The sequence below is a fragment of the Bubalus kerabau genome, chromosome 17 (assembly GCF_029407905.1).
Source record: "Bubalus kerabau isolate K-KA32 ecotype Philippines breed swamp buffalo chromosome 17, PCC_UOA_SB_1v2, whole genome shotgun sequence".
NCBI lineage: Eukaryota > Metazoa > Chordata > Mammalia > Artiodactyla > Bovidae > Bubalus > Bubalus kerabau.
The window spans coordinates 21,912,371-21,933,535 of NC_073640.1; the positions used below are offsets into that span (position 1 = coordinate 21,912,371).

Genomic DNA, 21,165 nt, shown 5'->3' on the forward strand with positions numbered 1-21,165 from the left:
CACAGACGGAAGCCCACCAGGCTTCTCTGTCCATGGGATTTTCCAGGCAAGAGTACTGGAGTGGGGTGCCATCGCCTTTTCCAATTGTCAGTCTAGACAAAGGCAGTAAACACTGGGGCAGAAAGACATAAATAGGAAACTCCAAAAAGAGACTAAGATTTAGGGACTTACCAATGTGTTTAATCACATGGTCTAGAACATTTCTGTTGTATATATAAATATAAAAAAATTATAAAAATGAGCCTATGGAAATTTAGCTTCAAGTTCCAGTAAATGAGTCAATAAGTCACTTGGTGACAGGTTAAATTTGGGAAGTGCAGAAGTAGTCGAGGACAATTCCAGGTACATATGTGATCATCCTTGGAAGGAAAGTTTATTATTACCTATTTTACCCAGACGACAAACAGAGATGGCAGCCGCTTTCTTTTTTCCTTTCTAGGAACTGCAAATGGTTAAGAAAATGCTTATTTTTTTTACTGCTGTCATATCCCTTTAAGGTTTCTGATCAAATTATCTCTTCAACAGACTGATTTTGTCTTAAAAGATGAGAATCGTTCATTATGTATTTGGCATTACAGTATTTCAGAACAAAATCTGAATTCCAATAGACCCCATTTATTTTTTTAAAAAATTTATTTTTAATTGGAGGTTAATTGCTTTACAATATTCTGTTGGTTTCTGCCCCTTATCAACATCAATCAGCCACAGGTATACATACATCCCTTCCCTCTTGAACCTCCCTCCCAGCTCCCAGAGGGGGAAGGAGAGGGTGGAGTGAATTAAGAGAGCAGCACTGAAACATTTACATCACCACATGTGAAACTGGACAGCCAGTGGGAATTTGCTGTATGATGCAGGGGGCTCAAATCTGGTGCTCTATGACAACACATTTACTTTTGAAATGACTGTTTTCCCAAAACCTCGAACACTGAGCTTTGCTAGAGCACGACTTTCACCTTTCCTAGATGGAAAAACCACTCTTTGAAGCAGCTCCTGAAAATGAGGACTTAGCTGTTCACTCACCTGATGTGTGAGTACAACTAAGAGCATAATTAAAGAGTTGTTGAAACTAAAAGATGACTCATGTTTCTATTCTGCCCTGCTCTTCCTCAAAGTCAGCCCGATTTTATAGGCGTTTCAGCGTCTCATTTGTCACAAAGAAAAAATAAAGTGAGGTTGGCAGGGGGAGGCAGCAACGCTCAGAAAAGTACCACCTTCAAAGCTGAAGCAACGCAACGACCTTTTACCTTTACACGTCTCCGTTTTCTCCCCTTTTCTTCCCCTGGAATCTGCTTCTCTCCTTTCTTTCTCTTTTTCCGCTTTCTCTCTTTGTGTTTGTCATGATCGTTTTTGTCTTCAAAGAGGCTGGAGTCGTGCCCAGAGCTGCCCGTGGAGAGCTCGGTAACTTCGTTCCCTCCCACTTTGAGGACCAGCTTCAGGGGCTTCTCCACATACTCTTAAACGAAAGAAAGAGTCTCGATTAAAGGAGAGCCTCGCCGGGCAGTATCCACAACGCAGAGTAAAACTGGGTAGGGAGAGTCAGTCTGAGGCGCACAGGCAGAGGCGGCCAATGGCACGCAGTGGGCGCCCCTCGGCGCACCTGTTGAATGACGGACACTCGCCAAGTGGACGCCCCGAATGCTCCCGGGCCTCTCGGGCCCGCCTCACACCTCCCAACCGGAGACCCGCCCCGGCCGGAGGTCCCGGGTTCGAACGCCGCCGCCGCCTGGGGGCTCTGGCACGGCTCAGGCGGGCCGCGCCCCCTTCGCGGGTCCAGGCCTGCCCGCGGGAGGTGCGACCCCCGGCCCGTCTCGGAAGCTGGAGAGTAGTCTCGAAGGCACGAAAACTCCACCAAGCGGCCGTGGGCTCGCCGCCCCCCACCGTGGCCCACTCCTCACCCTCGTAGAGGTGTTTGTCCGACTTGTGCTTCTTGTGCTTCTTGCCCATGTCCGATCGGGCCCCGGTGCCCGCCCCCCGCGCCAGGCCCAGGCCGTGCGGCGCCGCTTCCGGTCCGGGCCAGGCGAGCGGAGGGCGGGAGCGGGGCCCGCGAGACCCCGCGCCGCGAGGCAGGGGGACGGCGTGCGCCCAGCGGCGCGAGGCCCCTTACGAATAGACCCAGCCGCGCCCAAGCGCGCGAGACCCAGCCGGAGCCGGAGAGCGGCGGCAGGTTGGCGACCGGCCGGCGCGGAAGCGGGAGAGAGGGCCGGCCGCGCGCGCAGAGAGTGGTCGGCTGGGAGTGGCGGCCCCTCGCGGCTGGAGGTGGCACTGCAGCCTGAGGCCTGGGGGCGGAGTCTCGGGGGCGGAGTCCGGCTCGTGGGTGGGGCAAGGGCGGGGTCCACAGCTCTGAGATTCCCGTTTTTCTGTCTCCCTTCCTGATGTTCAAGCTGGTTTTAGAAAAGGCAGAGGAACCAGAGATCAAATTGCCAACATCCGCTGGATCATGGAAAAAGCAAGAGAGTTCCAGAAAAGCATCTATTTCTGCTTTATTGACTATGCCAAAGCCTTTGACTCTGTGGATCACAATAAACTGGAAAATTCTGAAAGAGATGGGAATACCAGACCACCTGACCTGCCTCTTGAGAAACCTATATGCAGGTCAGGAAGCAACAGTTAGAACTGGACATGGAACAACAGACTGGTTTCAAATAGGAAAAGGAGTACGTCAAGGCTATATATTGTCACCCTGCTTATTTAACTTATATGCAGAGTACATCATGAGAAATGCTGGGCTGGAAGAAGCACAAGCTGGAATCAAGATTGCCAGGAGAAATATCAATAACCTCAGATATGCAAATACCACCTTTATGGCAGAAAGTGAAGAAGAACTAAAAAGCCTCTTGATGAAAGTGAAAGTGGAGAGTGAAAAAGTTGGCTTAAAGCCCAACATTCAGAAAATGATCATGGCATCTGGTCCCATCACTTCATGGGAAATAGATGGGGAAACAGTGGAAACAGTATCAGACTTTATTTTTGGGGGGCTCCAAAATCACTGCAGATGGTGACTGCAGCCATGAAATTAAAAGACGCTTACTCCTTGGAAGGAAAGTTATGACCAACCTAGATAGCATATTGAAAAGCAAAGACATTACTTTGCCAACAAAGGTTCGTCTAGTCAAGGCTATGGTTTTTCCAGTGGTCATGTATGGATGTGAGAGTTGGACTGTGAAGAAAGCTAAGTGCTGAAGAATTGATGCTTTTGAACTGTGGTGTTGGAGAAGACTCTTGAGAGTCCCTTGGACTGCAAGGAGATCCAACCAGTCCATTCTGAAGGAGATCAGGCCTGGGATTTCTTTGGAAGGAATGATGCTAAAGCTGAAACTCCAGTACTTTGGCCACCTCATGCGAAGAGTTGACTCATTGGAAAAGACTCTGATGCTGGGAGGGATTGGGGACAAGAGGAGAAGGGGACGACAGAGGATGAGATGGCTGGATAGCATCACTGACTCGATGGACGTGAGTCTGAGTGAACTCCAGGAGTTGGTGATGGACAGGAAGGCCTGGTGTGCTGCGATTCATGGGGTCGCAAAGAGTCGGACACGACTGAGCGACTGATCTGATCGGATCTGGATAAAAAGGCTGTGTCGGATATACAAGAACTGTTAATAGTGGTTGTCTCAGGAGACTAGGACTGAAAGTGGAGTTGATTGGTTTAGTTTTACACGTCTCTATTTTTTTGAAGAATTTCTCACTTGCATATTTATTATTTTTTGAAATGAAAAGAAAGAAAATTTAGAAATCAGATGGAAAAAATGATGAAAATAATCTGGATCCCCACAAAGCAGAGGTCCAGACTAACACTACTGCTCTGGTAATGGAGGTCCACTCCTCTTTCCTGCTTTAAGCCCTGCTTCTCCTTGACTTTACCCTTAGATGCTGAACCCTACTGGTGAGGAGTTACTCACAGTTTTGCTCATTGGTACTTACCTGAATGTTAAGACGTGTTTAAGAGACCACACCCAGGGAAGATGGCTGAAGAGAGACAAAATAATGTTGATATTTTTTGACATGACAACCTTGTAAGGTAGAAAGGGAGAAATATATTCCCATTTTACAGATGGGGAAATGGATGCCCAGAGAAATGAAGTAAGTTGCCACTTACTGGTAGGGCCAGGCTTCAAATCCAGGTTTTCTGAATCTGAATCATAAGCTCTTTTTACTCGTGAATATGATGAAAGGGATCTTGACTGTCTCTACATTTAGGCTTACAGTGCACTGTGTGTTTCCAGATAAACCTATACTCACAAGAAAGGAACTGACATCAGTCATTTATACTTAAGAGCTTGGACCTCTGGATCACTTCTCCCAGGAAGATGTGTAGCTTTCACTTGAACTGCAGCGGTTAAGTGGTAGACTTGTAATTTAGGGTCCTGTGGTCAGAGAATGATAGAAACTCAGTTTGAATTATTTCAGGTGAATAAAAAAGATTAGTGGGTCACATGTCCAGGAAGGGAGGAGTAAAGCTTCCCCGAAGAAAGATAGGAGCCAGGGATTTGATACTCTCTTTCTTTGTCTCATCCTTCTGTGTTGGGCTCCATTTTCTTTTCTTACATGACTGAAAACATAGTTTCCAGCAGCTGTATCCTGACCGATTGGGAAAAAGGTCTCTTCCCTGTCAGCATCATCCAGGAAAAAATTCCAGGGAAGGTCTCTGATTTGCTTGGCTTGGTTCACATGTTTTATAGGCAAAGGATTGGGAGATGGATCCAGCTTGGATACCAAGTCCATCCCTATGGCCAAGAGGAGTTCGAGTCCGTGGCTGGCTGTCCCTATAAGAGTCCAGTGGTTAGCCAGGGAAGCTGAGGTTGCTTTAGAGGAGGGGAACCGATTTCTTTTTACAAAGGATAAAAGTTTGTATCTGTTACCTCCGTGTAACAATCTGCTCTGGAATCTCTGAGGCAGAGGTCAGAGTGGAGGAAAGGGGTTGTGTTGGAGAAGGGAACCTCTGCTGCTCTGAAATCAAGCCACCAATGTCCCCTGGTATAGAGCAAAGCTTCAGTTCAGTTCAGTTCAGTTCAGTCTCTCAGTCATATTTGACTCTTTGCAACCCTATGGACTGCAGCACGCTTCCCTGACCATCACCAACTCCTGGAGCATGCTCAAACTCATGTCCATTGAGTCAGTGATGCCATCCAACCATCTCATTCTCTGTTGTCCCCTTCTCTTCCTGCCTTCAATCTTTCCCAGCATCAGGGTCTTTTCAAATGAGTCAGTTCTTTGCATCAGGTGGCCAAAGTATTGGAGCTTCAGCTTTGGCATCAGTCCTTCCAATGAATATTCCGGACTGATTTCCTTTAGGATTGCCTGGTTTGATCTCCTTGCAGTCCAAGGGACTCTCAAGAGTCTTCTCCAACACCACAGTTCAAAAGCATCAATTCTTATGATCACATCCATACACGACTACTGGTAGAACCATAGCTTTGACTAGACAGACCTTTGTCGGCAAAGTAATGTCTCTGCTTTTTAATATGTTGTCTAGATTTGTTATAACTTTTCTTCCAAGGAGCAAGTATCTGTAATTTCATGACTGCAGTCACCATTGGCAGTGATTTTGGAGCCCAAGAAAATAAAGTCTGTCACTGTTTCCACTGTTTCTCCATTTATTTACCATGAAGTGATGGGACTGGATGCAAAGCTTTGGTGCAGTTTTTCAACATTTTCAAAGCTATAACTCTTTTTGTTTTAAGGAGAACTGCTATGCCAACTCCACCTATGGATCTGGCCTCCACTGTGGAGTGGATCTGGGCTCCCTCCAGGCTGAACCTGTGAGCTTACCTGCCTTCTCCCCATCACCCAGTGTGCTCCACCAGGCAGGGTTTGGCCCAGGGGAGCACAGCACCTTTGTATCCACAGTACCCAACACAGTGACCACTACTCTGCAAATGCCCCTCAGAACCAGCTCACCCTTGCTTCATGTGTCTTCCCTCTGAGCACCCTTTGATGGAGGGAAAAGGTCTGGTTACCTCATCTTCATTAGGGAGTTTGTAATTTCCTTCCTTCCCTCAACAGAGATCTTACCTAGGTCCAAAAGTCTTCACAGAAGGGAAAAATGGGTAAGAACTCAAAGCAGAAAATACCCCGAAGAGAAAGATTCCTGGGAGACAGAAACCCCAGCTCATCTACTTTTTTATTCCCAGCTCAAGGACAGTACCTGGCACAGAAAAGTCACCAGAAAATTCTAGTTGAACTAAACCATTTTACAGTCTGTCTGAGCTAAAGACTCCTGCCTCCTGGTCGTCACATGCTCCAACTGAGTGTGGACTGGCCCAGAGACTGACTTCTGACTGTAGAATGCAGCCAAAGTGATAAGATGTCACCTCTGTGATTCAGTCCCAGAAGATTGGGTCTTTTATCTTATTAGCCAACTCTGTTGTCTTCTTGGCTTGCATGCTTTGGTGAAGCAAGCTGCACAGTTGAAGAGGCTCACATGCAAGGAATGAAGGGAAACCTCCAGCCAACACCCAGCAAGCACTGGGCCATCAGCCCTGCAGCCCATGAGGCATCGGTCCTGCCAACAAGTCGCTGAGCTCCAGAGGGAGTCCTTCCTCAGCAGAACATTCAGATGAGACCTCAGCCCTGGCTCACTCCCTGACTCAGCCTTGGAGAGACTCCAAAGCAGAAGACCCAGGGAAGCTGTGCTCAGACTCCTGACCCACAGAAACTGTGAGGTAATTAATGTATGTTTACGTGAACCACGAAGTTTTAGAGCAGCTTGGTGTATAGCAATAAAAAGCTCATACAAATATCATCCCAAACAGGGAAACTTTCTGAGCCTACTACATATCTCAATCAAAAGGACAGAAATGACAGAAATCGAGCAATTTCCTGGGAATAGGACTTGGCTGGAATGTTCCCTACACTGCCTATCCCCTTTTATCCTTCTAGCCAGGTGAGAGGTACACTCTATTTAATTTTATTGAGACAGATCTCTTTTTTTCATATTGATTTTTTTTTTTGACAATGCCATGGGATATGTGGAATCTTAGTTCCCTGACCAGGGATTGAACCTGCACCCCCAGCATTAGAAGCATGGAGCCTTAGCCACTAGACTGTCAGGGAAGTCCCAAGAGGAACACTCTTATCCCTGTCCCACAGGTGAGGAAACTGAGGCGTGGAGAAGTCAAGTGGTTTATCTATGATTACACAGCTTGCCTGTCTGGGATCTGAATTCTTGTCTGCCTACCTCCAAACCCCACATTCTAACCATCAGGTCACAGTGCTCTTCATAAAGGGGGTCGGATAATTTCCGAAGTCCCTTCCTTCCTGTTTGGAATAGCGTTAGATAAAAGCAAATTCCAGAAGAGGATCTATGTGCTCACATAAACGTGTAGAAATGGATGTTTGTGCCTTGAAGAGGATCAGAAAGTAAGTCATTGATTTATTTATCATTTGGTCATCCTGGGTCTTCATTGCTCGGTGTGGGCTTTCTCTAGTTGCCGTGAGCAGGGGCTACACTCAAGCTGTGGTCCTCACTGGGGGGCTTCTCATTGCATTGGCTTCTCTTGTTACAGAGCACAGGCTCTAGGCTCATGGGCTCCAGTAGTTGCAGCTTGCAGGCTCTCGACTTCCAGCTCTAGTTGTGGTGCACAGGATTCGTTGTCCAGCAGCATGTGAGATCCTCCCAGACCAGGGATCGAACCTGTGTCCCCTGTACTGACAGCTGGATTCCTAACCACTGGACCACCAGGGAAGCCCCAGAAGGTAAGTTAAAGAAAGGAAATAGTTTTACTGTTTATGGAGCCAGGGGAACTGGACCAGTAAAAAATGACTGCTCAACTTGATGGCCCAGCTCTCTCTTGGCCAAATGTCAGGATTTGTGTAGCATCATGGTTCTGACCTGAGGGGAGGCCTCTTGGCAGTAGCCAGTTGTCCCTCATAAGGACAGGGAGCTTCTCTCTCGTGCATCTTCTTGGTGGCAGAGGAGGTGGACGATCTTGGGAGAGGACAAGGCTGTCTCTGTACCTTGCTTAGTCCTACCCAGTACCTTACTACTTCTGTGGGCCTCTGTCACCTCCCTTGCGGCCTGGTTTGCTGTAGCTCCATCATGGAGGCAGGATGGGTGGCTTCTCTTTCCACGGTGGATCTGCCTGATACACCTCACCAGATCCTGAGAACACACAGCCCTTGATGCTTGGGACATGAATAATGGCTGTGACACCTGTTGGGCATGGGCTGTGCCCCCATCACCCATCCAGATCCTTCCTCAGTGTCTTCCCTGCAACACCCAGAGGAGGATATAGTGTGCGTGTCTTACAGGAGCAGCATCAGGACCAGACAGGAGTCACCTATGTCCCATAGCTATTGGGTGGGAGTCGGGGTGAAAAAACACCAAGAATAAGACCTGGAATAGAGTAAGTGCTCAATAAATGTCAGCTGCTAATATTAACTTTAAAATGTTCTATGATCCTTTATTTATTTATTAATTTTTGTTGGAGTCCAGCTGCTTTACAATATTGTGTTAGTTTCTGTTGTACAGCAAAGTGAATCAGCTATATGTTTATTTATGGCCCCTCTTTTTTGGCTTTCCTTCCCGTTTAGTTCACCACAGAGCATTGAGTAGAGTTTCCTGAGCTATACAGTAGCTATAGTTACCTATTTTATACATAGTATCAATAGTGCATATATGTAAATCCCAATCTCCCAATTCATCCCATCTTCCCTTTCCCATCTTGGTGTCCATATGTTTTTTCCTATACATCTGTGTCTTTATTTCTTAGTTGCAAATAAGATCATCTAAACCATTTTATACCATTTTCATATATATATATATATATATATGTTAATATGTGATATTTGTTTTTCTGACTCACTTCCCTCTGTATGACAGCCTCTTGATTTCTGTAAATGTCACAATTTTGTTCCTTTTTATGACTGAGTATAAAATATCCCAGAAAACTAAGATCATGGCATCCGGTCCCATTATTTCATGGCAAATAGATGGGGAAACAGTGGAAACAGTGACAGACTTTATTTTGGGGGTCTCCAAAATCGCTGAAGATGGTGACTGCAGCCACGAAATTAAAAGACGCTTGCTCCTTGGAAGAAAAGTTATGACCAACTTAGCATATTAAAAAGCAGAGACATTACTTTGCCAACAAAGGTCCATCTAGTCAAAGCTATGGTTTTTCCAGTAGTTGTGTATGGATGTGAGAGTTGGACCATAAAGAAAGCTGAGTGCCAAAGAACTGATGTTTTTGAACTGGGTGTTGGAGAAGACTTTTGAGAGTCCCTTGGACAGCAAGGAGATCAAACCAGTCCATCCTAAAGGAAATCAATTCTGAATGTTCATCAGAAGGACTGATGCTGAAGCTGAAACACCAATACTTTGGCCACCTAATGCAAAGAACTGACTCAATGGAAAAGACCTTGATGCTGGGAAAGATTGAAGGCAGAAAGAGAAGGGGATGACAGAGGATGAGATGGTTGGATGGTATCACTGACTCAATGGACATAAATTTGGATAAGGTCCGGGAATTGGTGATGGACAGGGAAGCCTAGTGTGCTGCAGTCCATGGGGTCACAAGAGTCGGACATGACTGAGCGATTGAACTGAAGTGAACTGAATTGATGATCCTTTAAAAATGAGATTCAGATAATGTCACTCCCCTGCTCAAAACTGTCTCATGCCTCTCCACCTCCTTCGGAGTCAGAGCCACACCCTTACCTTGGCTTTCAGGGTCTGACCTGGCCTTGCTCTCTTTCCAGCTCCATTCCCTAACCCCTGCTCCCTGCCCGACATTGCCATGGTCCTGCCACACCAGCCTCCTCTCTGGTTCTGACAGGCCAGGCTTCCTTCTGCCTAGGACCATAGCCTCTGCCCTTCCCTGTGCCTAGCACACTCTCCCCTCAGCTCCTGACCTGGCTCCTGCCCTTATGTCAGCCTGGTTTCCAGCGTGACTGACTCAGAGAAACTTCTGGAAAGAGACCCACAGTGGCACCTCTGACTTCTCGGCCCTGCCTGGCTAGGCTTCTCTCTGTGGAGTCACATATCTGTTATCCACGTGTGTGCACATTCCCTCACTCTCCTCATGGACTCCCAGCTCCTTGAGGGTAGGGCCTGGGCCTGTCTGACTTGCACTCTATCCCCTGCACCTCACACAGTGCAGGGCGGGCTAAGTGCGGGCCCTGAAGCAATAGTGTTTGGGATGAAGGAATGTTTTTATGATGATTCTCTTCCCACCCTCCTCCCCTGAGGGTCTCCTTTGGTTTGGGACTGGAGGTAACGGGTGGCCCCCTCTGGGAGAGTCTCAGAGGAGGAGGAGAGAGCACGGGGGAAGGCTGGCCACTGGGGGGTGTGGCATTCCCAGGAACCGGCCTCTGACCGCTCTCTCAGACCTGGGCCTCTCTGCGGTGGGGAGGCCGGGGCAGGCCAGGCCCTGAGCAGACTCATCACCCTGAGGTGCGCCAGGCTCCCACCACAGCAGGGTCTTCCAGGCTTGGCACTCCTGTGGAGAGGGACACAGCTGACATCCTGGGGTGGTGTGGCCTCCCCTGGTTGGGGCAGTTCTGGGAGAGCCAATGCTGACCCTTTATAGGAATTCCCTTACAGCTGACAGATGAAAAGGGCTTCCTGCGAGCCGACCCCCTGGTCCAGGTTACACTGAAAGCCCTGAACATCGGGGGCTCCCATGACCCCCACCTCTGCCCTGCTGTGCTTCCCAAAGCCCCCCTCATGCAGCAGTGAGGTAGGGCAAGGAACTCCCACAACCAGTAGTCCTTGGGCTACACTTCCCTTCTCTTCATTTGTCTCAACCTCAGTTTTCTCCTCTGAGGAATGGGTAGAAACAGGCCTGCGCTGTCTGTGTGGTGGGCAGGAGGGTCAGGGTAAGTGAGGCGTGAAAAGCCTTCTTGCACGGTGTCAGGGGTGGGAAAGGGCCTGCTCTCCCGGATGCTCTGAGTGTGCCCTGTACTCTGTTCCTTAGGAAGGGAAGGGAGCTGGCATTTCCCAAGCCCAGAGCCCCAGTAGCTGCAGCAGATGCTCCTGTTTGGCAGCAGGGACGGGCTTACCTGGCATCAGCTTGTTCATGCTGCTGGGAGAGGCCCAGAGGGGCCCGAAGCGGGGTCGGCGGGCAGATCTTTGGGGATGCAGTGGCCTGAAGTGATTCGCTGTGGCAGGCTGTTGACCGTGCAACTCCCAGCGTTGTTCACGGTCACAGGGAGTTGCCCCAGGCGCCTGCCTCTGAGTGAACAAAGGAGAGGTGGCAGGTGGCATCTGTCCCTGCAGAGAGCCTGGGCTGCCTCTGTCCTAGTGGCTCCAGAGCTGCTCGAGTGTCATGAGTCCAGGCCATGGTGCCCATTGCTGACAACCCCAAAGTCATTTGGACTCAGATTCTGCCATGACAGGGCTTCCCTCATGGCTCAGATGGTAAAGAATCGGCCTGCAATATGGGAGACCTGGTTTTGAGCCCTGGGCCGGGAAGATCCCCTGGAGAAGGGAACAGCAACCCTTTCCAGAATTCCTGCCTGGAGAATTCATGGACAGAGGAGCCTGGTGGGCTACAGTCCATGGGGTTTCAAACAATGAGACTGAATGGCCCACGACTCAGTGACTAACACTTCTGCCACGACAAACCCAGAACCCTTGATCAAATAGAAAACACAAAGTCAGTTTTTGCAAAGGGTGTAAAGTCTGTGTCCAGATTCATTCTTTTCACTGAACAAACGTGATTGTTCGATTGTTCCAGGGCTTTTTTTGGAGGGTAGGGGGCATGCTGTGTGGCATGTGGGATCTTAGTTCCCTGACCAGAGATTGGTTCTGCCTGCATTGGAAGCACAGCATCTTAACCACTGGACCGCCAGGGAAGTCCTAGGACCATTTTCTCCATTTTACTGGCTTTCCTCCTGTCAGTGATTATATCTATGTGGATCTATTTCTGTGTTATCAGTTCCATTGATCTATTTGTCTGTACTTTTATCAACATCACACTGACTTGACTGCATGCATGCATGTTCAGTGGCTTCAGTCCTGTCTGACTATTTGTGACCCTATGGACTGTAGCCTGCTAGTCTTCTCTGTCTATGGGATTTTCCTGGCAAGAATGCTGCAGGGGGTTGCCATGCCCTCCTCCAGGGGATCGTCTTGTGTCTCCTGCATTGCAGGTGGATTCTTTACTGCTGAGCCACTGGGAAGCCCACTCTCTTGATTACTGCAGCTTTATGGTAAGTCTTGAAGTTGAGTTGTTCAGTCTTCCAATTTTGTTCTTCTTTAGTGTTGTGTTGACTACTTTGGGTTTTTTGCCTCTTCATATAAGCTCTAGAATCAGTTTGTCAATATCCATAAAATAATTTGTTGCAATTTTTATTGGAATTGCATTGAATCCATACATCAATTTGGGAACAACTGACATCTTGACAATAGTGAATCTTCCTATCTGTGAATATGAAATATATCTCCATTTATTTAGTTCTTTTTTGATTCCTTTTATCAGAGTTTTTTAGTTTTCCTTGTATAGATCTTGGGCATATATTTTTAGATTTATATATAAGTAGTTCATTTGGGGGAGATGCTAATATAAACGGTCTCGTGTTTTTAATTTCAGATTCTACTTGTTCATTACTAGTGTATAGGAAAAGGATGACTTCTGTTTATTGACCTTGCTTCCTGCAACTTGTTATGATCATTTATTAGTTCCAGCTTTTTTTTTGGTCCTTTAAGATTTTCTACCCAGATGATCATATAATCTATAAATAAAGACAGTTTCTTTCTTCCAAATCTGTATTTTCTTGTCTTATTGCATTGGTTATAACTTCCAATACAATGTTGAAAAGGAGTGTTGAGGAGAGACATCTTGCTTTGTACCTGTTCTTAGAGGGAAAGCTCCGAGTGTCTCACCATTAGGTATGCTGTTAGCATAGATTTTTTGGGTAGATTTTTTGGTAGATAGTTTTTATCAGAATGAGGAAGTTCCCCTTTGTTCCTAGTTTACTGAGAGTTTAAAATTTTTATGTATTTCTTTTTGAATTTACTAATATATTATTATTTTCCGGCTGCACTGAGCCTTCCTTGCTGTGCGTGGGCTTTCTCTAGCTGTGGCAAGTGGGGGCTGCTCTCTAGCTGCAGTGTGCGGGCTCCTCATTATGGTGGCTTCTCTTGCTGCAGAGCATGGGCTCTAGGTGAGCAGGCCTGAGTAGTTGTGGTCTGTGAGCTCAGTAGTTGTGGTGCACAGGCTTAGTTGCTCTGTGGCACGTGGGATCTTCTCCAACCAGGGATCAAACCCATGTCCCCTGCACTAACAGGTAGATTCTTAACCACTGGAAAGGGAAAGTGAAAGTCGCTCAGTCATGTCCGACTCTGTGACCCCATGGACGATACAGTCCGTGGAATTCACCAGGCCAGAATACTGGAGTGGGTAGCCTTTTCCTTCTCCAGGGCATCTTCCCAACCCAGGGATCAAACCCAGGTCACCAGCACTGCAGGTAGATTCTTTACCAACTGAGCCACAGGGGAAGCCCCTTAACCACTGGACCACCAGGGAAATCCCTACTGAGATTTTAAAAATCATGAATGGGTGTTGGATTTTGTCAAATGCTTTTTTTTCTGTCTGTTGATGTGATCGTGTTATTTTTCTTCTTTAGCCTGTTGATTTGATGGATTATGTTAAGTGATTAAAAAAAATTTTTTTTATGTGGACCATTTTTGAAGTCTTTATTGACTTTGTTACAGTATTGCTTCTGTTTTATGTTTTGTTTGGGTTTTTTTTGGCTGAGAGGCATGTGGGGTCTTAGCCCACTGACCAGAGATCAAACCCACACCCCTTGTGTTGGAAGGCAAAGTCTTAACCATTGGGCCACCAGGAAGTCCCCTATGTTAAGTGGTTTTTGAAGACTGAATCAGTCTTGTGTCCCTGGGATAAATCCTGCTTGGTTGTAGAGTATAATTTTTTTATTTTTTATTGGATTCTATTTACTAATATTTTATTGGGATTTTATATCTATGTTCATGAGAGAGATTGGTGTGTAGTTTTCTTTTCTTGCAATGTCTTTGACTGGTGTTAGTTATTAGAATAATGCTGGCCTTATAGAATGAGTTAGGGGGTTGTCCCTCTGTTCTATCCTCTAAAAGAGGTTGCAGAGAATTTGTATAATTTCTTCCTTTAAATGTCTGGTAGATTTGGCCAGTGAACCTATTTGGGCCTGATGTTTTCTCTTTTGGAAGGTTTTAATGATTGATTCAATGTCTTTAATAGATATGGACCTATTCAGATGGTCTATTTCTTGTTTTGTGAGTTTGGCAAAATTGTGTCTTTTAAGGAATTGGTGCATTTTATCTAGACTTTCAAGTTTGTGGGCATAGAGTTGTTCATAGTATCCCTTTATTATCCTTTTAATGTCTGTAGGAGCTGTAATGATGCCCCGCTTTCATTTCTGATATTAGTAATTTGTGTTTTTTCTCTTTTTACTAGCCTGACTAGAGGCTTATTGGTTTTATTGATCTTTTCAAAGAATGAGCTTTTTGTTTCATTGATTTTTCTCTATTGATTTCCTATTTAACCAATTTTTATATCTTAGAAACAAACACATTGAAATTTAGGTCACTGATTATTAAAAAGTAAATGTTAAATGTTAACACTTTTAACTTAAAAGATAAAATACACTTGCAGTAACAAGATACTGCTTTATTTCCTGTACACAGGAGCCCTGCTTAATATTTCATTTGAAATAAGAAGTTGCTAAAAAATCTTTGAAAACCACTCAATGATATGATCTCCAGGGGCCCTTCCATGGCTCTGTGATCCAGTTAGATTAAACAATGCTGTGATCAGATGTTTTTGTTTTAAAAATATCCATCTTTAGTAAATTGTAAAGCCATGCAGATTAGTTAGGTTTGGATATGTGGTTGGATAAAGTTACTTGGAAAATCATACAGGGTAAGAGCCCCTGGGCTAGAAATCAGAGAGTCTAGTCCTTATCCTTGTATTCCTTAACCTTCACCTGAGAGTCAGAATGCTCTTTATTGGTGTCAGAAACCCACCCCTAATGAGGTTAAGCTTTAGGCATGGCTCCATTCAGAAGCTCAAATGATGTCACAAGGTAAGAGGCTTTCTCTGTCTTTGGGCTGTTCCCTCTGCTCTGGTCATGTTCTCAGACAGGCTCTAATGACCTCCATCCAGCAGCTCCAGGCTGACATCTTCATAGATCCCAATTCAGAGAAAAGAGAGTGCTCCTTTCTCCAGGGGTCCAGCAAAAAGTCATGGGTTTTTCTGATTGAACAGATTTACATCACGTGCCTACTCTGAACCAATCACTATGAAGGGGCAGGAGGTGGCCCTGATGGTGGTGGTCAAATCTAGATCATAAGTCCACCCCTGGGATTTAGATGGGAGGCCTGTACCACCTAATCCACATGGCCTAAGTTGAGATCCCCAAGAAAAATTAGGATGCTGTTATCACAGGATGGAGAATGGGTGTTGGATAGGCAAAGCAGTTCATTAGAAGCAAAAATGAAGTAGTCTCAAAACTCAGCTTCTGTACCTGCCTTGAGGGGACTGCCGTTGTGAGGGCCCAGTGAGAGGAGGACATGGACATCAGGGAGGGCTGGTGCCTGTCCTGAAAGGGATGCGGTCTGGAGGCACGTTGCTGTGCAGACTCGGCTGGCAGGCAATACCTAGTTGAACCGAAACATAAGATGTTTAGTGAACCCAACAGGTTTCACAAAATGTGAACTCTTGGCCCTCATGAGACTGGTCACCAATGAAGAGCTGACAGACTCTTTCTGGCTAATCATGTTCTGATTGGTTTGGTCGACACTGCCCTGCTCACCCCAGAGGCAAACGTGCCCCTTTGCTCAGGGAAATGCAACCAGGGAGGCTTTTTCTGCCTCTTTCTTTCCTGTGATCTTGTCTTTCAGAGGCAGCTGGGGATCAGACTTGGAATTGCTGACACTGTCAGCCCCAGGATAAAATTTGTGAGGCTCAGCCAGATCTGTTTGTGCCAAATTTGACATTGTCATTTGACATGTTATTCTCACTTGGAACCGCTGATGGTTTGTTATAATTGTTTAAACCTCCGTGTAGGTGATTTGGAAAGTACAGATTGATGAATGCCCATCTCTCTTTCGTTTCTGAGGCAGAAAAAGGAAAAACAAGTTTTCCCTTTACTCAGGAGGAAAAAACTTGGAATGCAGCATTTTCCTTTGTTCTTGCCTCTTTAGCTTTCACTTGGGATAAAATCCCCTCCTCAAAGCCTTCCCCTAGATCCCCTATTAGGAGGAAACAGCCCACTCATCCATATGTCCTTGACATTAACTTATGAGAGCTGCCATGTTTCCCAGCTTCGACTCTGCCTCACTCCCCATCCATTCTCCCCATGACAGCCAGAGTGACCTGATCAACACGGATTAGCTTAGGCTGCACCTCCCCTCTGTTCACAACCCTGTGGTGGCCTTCCTTCACACTCAGATAAAACCTAAGCTTTGTGGGGAACTCCCTGGTGCTCCAAAGTTAAGACTCTGCACTTCTATTGCAGAGGGCATGAGTTTGATCCCTGGTCAGGGAACTAAGATTTCACATGCTGCTCAGTGCAGCCCCAAAATAATAGGAAAAAAAAAAAACAAAAAAAACCTAAGTGTTTTCCCTGGGCCCTCCTCTCTGACCCAGTCTTCTGCCACAATCCATTTTGACTCATTACACTCCAGACATAATATCCCTAATGTTTTTTCTTTTTAAAACAATGTATTTATTTTTAATTGAAGGATAATTGCTTTACAGTGCTGTGCTGCTTTCTGCCATACATCAACATTAATCAGCCATAGGTATATGTATATGTCCCCTCCGTCTTGAAGCTCCCTCCACCTCCCACCCAATATCCCTGTTTAGTCTTGAACATGCCACATTCTCCTATATACATGATCTTCATATGTGCTTTTCCCTTATTCTGGAAAGCTGTTCCCACATTTTTCATGCAGTCAGTTCTTTTTTATCTTTCTCAGAAAGGTAACCCCCTAAACCCTGCTGACACGAGTCCCTTTTAGTTTCTTTGTAGCACTCTGTGCACTTCCTGTTTCCTTTAAATACATCACTTTTGCAATGACATATTTATGTATTACGTCTCCCCATTAGACCGAGAGCTTCATGAGGCCAAGAGGGGTTTTGTTTACTGCTATGTCCCCTGCAGCTGGCACTTAGCATGTGCATAATACATTTTTGTTGCCCAAATGATTGGAGGGTTGGGGTTCTTTCTTCAGGTGGGCAGGACTTCCTTCTGTGTTCTTTCTTCTTGCTGTCATTGATTTCTTCTTCCAAGAGGGGATTAGGGGTGAGGAGGTTGTGTCACCCTTGCCTCTATCTCCCTCAAGGTAGTAGTTACCTGGTATTCGTTCACAGTGGACAGCCAGTGATGGTTGCTGAATAAATTCACATTACATGTTTTCTCCAACCCTGCCCCCTCAACTGCATAGCCAGCCACTCGTTCAAGTGGCAGAGATTGCAACCTATGGGATGAGACTTCAGAGCTGCCAAGCCACTGACAAATCTAAAACTCGCTCTTCTGCCGGTGATTTGTGGTCCCTGAGATTCTGGCACAACAGAGCCTGGACAAGTGCTAAGAATCGCCATCGAAGAAGCAGTACACCTGGATGAGGTATTGCCTGAACTGAGCCTAGAGATCTCCTCCGGGGGCAGGGACTAGTGGGGTGGGAGGATGGGGAATGCAGTGACAGCCCCTGAGCCCCAAGACTCTCACTTCAACAGATTTTCATTCAGCAAATAGTGATTGTGTTGGAGTCTGCGGGGGCCTCAAACAAGAATAAGACACAGCCCCTGACATCAGGAGGCTTGAGGTTTCATAGAACAGATACATGGCTTACCCCTTTCTAGTTGTATGACCTTGACCCCATTACTTAACTTCTGCAAAACCTCAGTTTTCTCATCTGTAGGATGGGGTAATAAATGTAGCGACCTCATAGGTGATAATTCAGTGTGTTGATGCATGGAAAGTGCTTAGGACAAAACTGGGCTTAGTAAGGGTTGGCAGTAAGTATTATTTGCTGTTCTCAGATGGGGACGGGAGACATGTGCAGCCCTCTAAGGTTAACCTCCAGTTTACCATTGTCGCCAGGCAGAGCTGCCCTCTGGTGGCAATCCTGCAGAATGACCATCTGTCCTGGGACCACTTGCTCATGAAGCCAACCCTGGTTTTCAACCTGAGACCATTTAGGCATATGTGTGAGGAAATTATCAAATAAACCGTTACCAAGCACTTCTAATTGAAGATATTCTAAGGCCTAAGGGTTCTGGAAATGGAAATATCTTGTGTGGGTATGTGGGTGGGTGGTGTGCTGCTGGTTGGGCTTCCTGTCAGTTTTGACCACGAAGGAACCAGAGGTGGGAGGACTCCACATTTGGTAAAAAGAAGAGCCAGGAGTCAAAGAAGTTTGCCAGGCAAGCTTGATGATACCCTGGCTCTGCCACTAGACAGAGTCTCATTTTCACCATTTAGTAGCTTAAGGACCTTGGGCAAGTCACTTGACCTTTCTGATGGTTTCGTGGGATGGAAATAGTGGTGATATTACCCCTGATAGGTTTGTATTAATAGTATGCATCTGATGGGATAATGCCTGTGAAAAACCCTTTAAGAACTATAAAAAATATTACTGAAATCCATCAGTGCTAAGATGGACTATTTTTTTTCTTAACATTTCCTATTTCTGAAATTGGAAGAAATTACAACCCATGGTATAACATAATTTAACTGGTAGTTTTAAGTTTTGCTTGATGGGTCATAAAAACTGTGTGTGTTGCAATCAGGGGCATGTCATGAACAGATATGAAGAGATGGTAGTTGAAACAGTGGTCATTGTAACTTCCCACCCCTCACCCCCCACTGCTACCCTTGCCCAGAAGCTCTCAGAGACCACAAGTGACACCTTTTCATGTGTGCACTCTCAGAATCTGGCAGAGTGTCTGGCACAAATCAGTATTCAATTAATGCTTTTTAAACATTTCTTTTATTTATTTGGTTGTGTCTGGTCTTAGTTGCAGCATGTGGGATCTTTTGTTGCAGCACACAGGCCCTCTAGTCCTGGCACCGGGCTTAGTTGCTCTGTGGCATGTAGAATCTTAGTTCCCTGACCAGGGATCGAACCTGTGTCCCCTGCAAGGTGGCATGTTAACCTCTGGACCACCAGGGAAGTCCTCCTCAATTAATGTCTTATCCTTTGATAAGGGCAAGTGACCAGCTCAGAGGCTCGGTCAGAATCACTTTTGAGAAGCCAAAACACAACCTTCTTACCTTCCAATTTAGTCTTAAGGAGTGGTCCCGTGCATCTTTTGTTTCTCTGGCCACATAGCATCCATTCACCTTATTTTCTGAGAGCTGCTGTGGTCCACCCTCACCCATTTCAATGAAATACAGAAGGAACCCCTTCTCACGCCTCCTACCCTCTCATCTCCCTGTTCCCCTGCCTAAGGTAATTAGCATAGAGCAGCCCTCTGGCCTCAGTGGTTGGTTCAGAGGTTAATATATGACCCAGTCAGAACCTTTGTGATAACAGTGAGACTTTTGCTGGGGTAGCTACTATCTATGCCCCTACCAGAGCCCCTTGGAATCTGTCATTTCCATGAACACTGGCTGAACTTCCAACTGCCAGTTCGTGGAACTCTGCCTGAGTCCACTGTGCTGTAGGCCTGAGTAACAGAATCAGTGTCACCAGGGAGCGGCCGGGCTGGGATGAGAAGAGTAGCATGCCTCATGTGCAAAATGTAAGGAGTCCTAGGCCCAGCCCTGGAGCAGCCCTCAACCAATGGCTGATGGGGGCTGGTTGATAAATGCTGCAATTTCCTTCTGGGTGCGTACTCTACCCTGTTTCTCACAGCTCCCCAGTGAGATTAGGCTCTGGCCGTCTGCGGAGATAACTGGCTCAGTAACACACCCTTTATTGGCTTCTTTTCCTTCCCTGGCTCACTTCCCCATTCTCCGACCACTGTTTCCTGTGATCGCTTCCCAATAAACCACTTATATTCAAATCCTTGTCTCAGGGTCTGTTTCTGGGGGAGCCCAAACCAAGACACCTGTTGGCTGTGATTAAGGCCTGCTGTGGCTCTAGGAGCTGTTGCAGCCGCTGTCTTGCCAGTCATGGAGGGCAGACCCTATAAGAATGGAGCTGACATGGAAGCGAGCAGAACTGAGATAGTAAATGAGGTGATTTTAATGAAGTTTTGCTATTAAGATTTCACACCACAGTGCAGACACTTTATGAAATTCCCCATGAGATCTGTGCACCTGTATTTTCTCTCAGACAGTCAGCCACCTCTTCTCTCTGCCCTCTCCAAAAATTCTGTTGTTCAGAACGATTCATCTCTGTCTCTCAGCTTTTGCACCCACTCAACAAATTTAGTCTCCTTTGGGATTTACCATTTTGGAAGTTGTTCAGATGTGGGAGGGGAACTGCAAAGAAAAAGTAGAAAGGAGTGCACGTGTGGTATGTGCACATGTGTGTATGTACGTTTGTGCTTCTTTGCAGGATTCATCTCAGAGGCTCCAAAGTCAGGAGATTCCCAATAGCCTTGTCTATTCGAAAATCACGTGGGAAGCCCACACCAGGGGCTCTCACTCCCAAAATCTTTCTGAGGAAACTTTTGTTTCTCTCACCTCTGCTTTTCTCAATTATCTGTCTCTCTCTCTCTCTTTTTTTTTTTCTCTGCCTTCTTCCTCTGTTCTTCAGAGAATCATTGACTTACAGGACCTAACAGACCGACCCCTCCCTGTTCAAATTCTCCGGGAAGAATCTGACAGGCTCTGCTCAACTGCCAATAGATGACTTCCCCTGGGCCAGGTCCCGCCTCTTGTCCAATCAGCTGTGGCTGTGGTGATGGAGGCGGGGCGTTGGGAAAGGCGGTCAATGAACTATCCCCCAAAGCTCCGCCCCTTTTAGGTGTCTGCTCACCGAGCCTCAGGACAGTATCTGGGAGAAAAGACAACGATAAAAGCGAATAGTGACTGAGTACCTCTTTAAATCAGGCACGGGACACATATTACGTCTTTTATAATGAAATTTTGTCCAAATATTTATAACAAGTGCACGAATCTTAAGTGTACAGCTCTTCTTTTATCAATTACATCTATTTACCTGATTACTGCTATCTATTAACTGATTACTTCTATCAATTTTTATAGCAACCCCACGATGATGGGTGTGATGATTTTTATCTTTAACGTAAAGGCATGGAAACA

The 21,165-nt window shown here is 46.2% G+C and overlaps 1 protein-coding gene and 1 long non-coding RNA gene across 4 annotated transcripts in view; one reads left to right on the top strand and one right to left on the bottom strand.

Moving 5' to 3' along the window:
• BRD7 (bromodomain containing 7) overlaps window positions 1-2,196 on the bottom strand; it is a 46,165-nt gene extending 43,969 nt beyond the window's left edge. The window contains exons 1-2 of one of the 2 annotated variants that reach the window (XM_055553836.1): window positions 1,899-2,196; window positions 1,248-1,456 (exon numbers count right to left, since the gene is read on the bottom strand). In XM_055553836.1, coding sequence (XP_055409811.1) covers window positions 1,248-1,456; window positions 1,899-1,947 — 258 coding nt within the window. In that variant the 5' untranslated portion in view covers window positions 1,948-2,196. The remainder of the gene's footprint in view (window positions 1-1,247; window positions 1,457-1,898) is intronic. The other variant, XM_055553837.1, reaches the window with a different exon arrangement.
• An 11,833-nt stretch (window positions 2,197-14,029) lies between these two features.
• LOC129631866 (uncharacterized) lies at window positions 14,030-18,163 on the top strand. 2 transcript variants are annotated; one of them, XR_008704213.1, is made up of 3 exons: window positions 14,030-15,027; window positions 17,393-17,574; window positions 18,052-18,163. It is a non-coding gene; the product is annotated as an uncharacterized LOC129631866 (long non-coding RNA). The 2 variants fall into 2 exon arrangements; XR_008704212.1 differs by lacking the exon at window positions 14,030-15,027 and adding an exon at window positions 16,698-16,747.
• The last annotated feature ends 3,002 nt before the right edge of the window (window positions 18,164-21,165 follow it).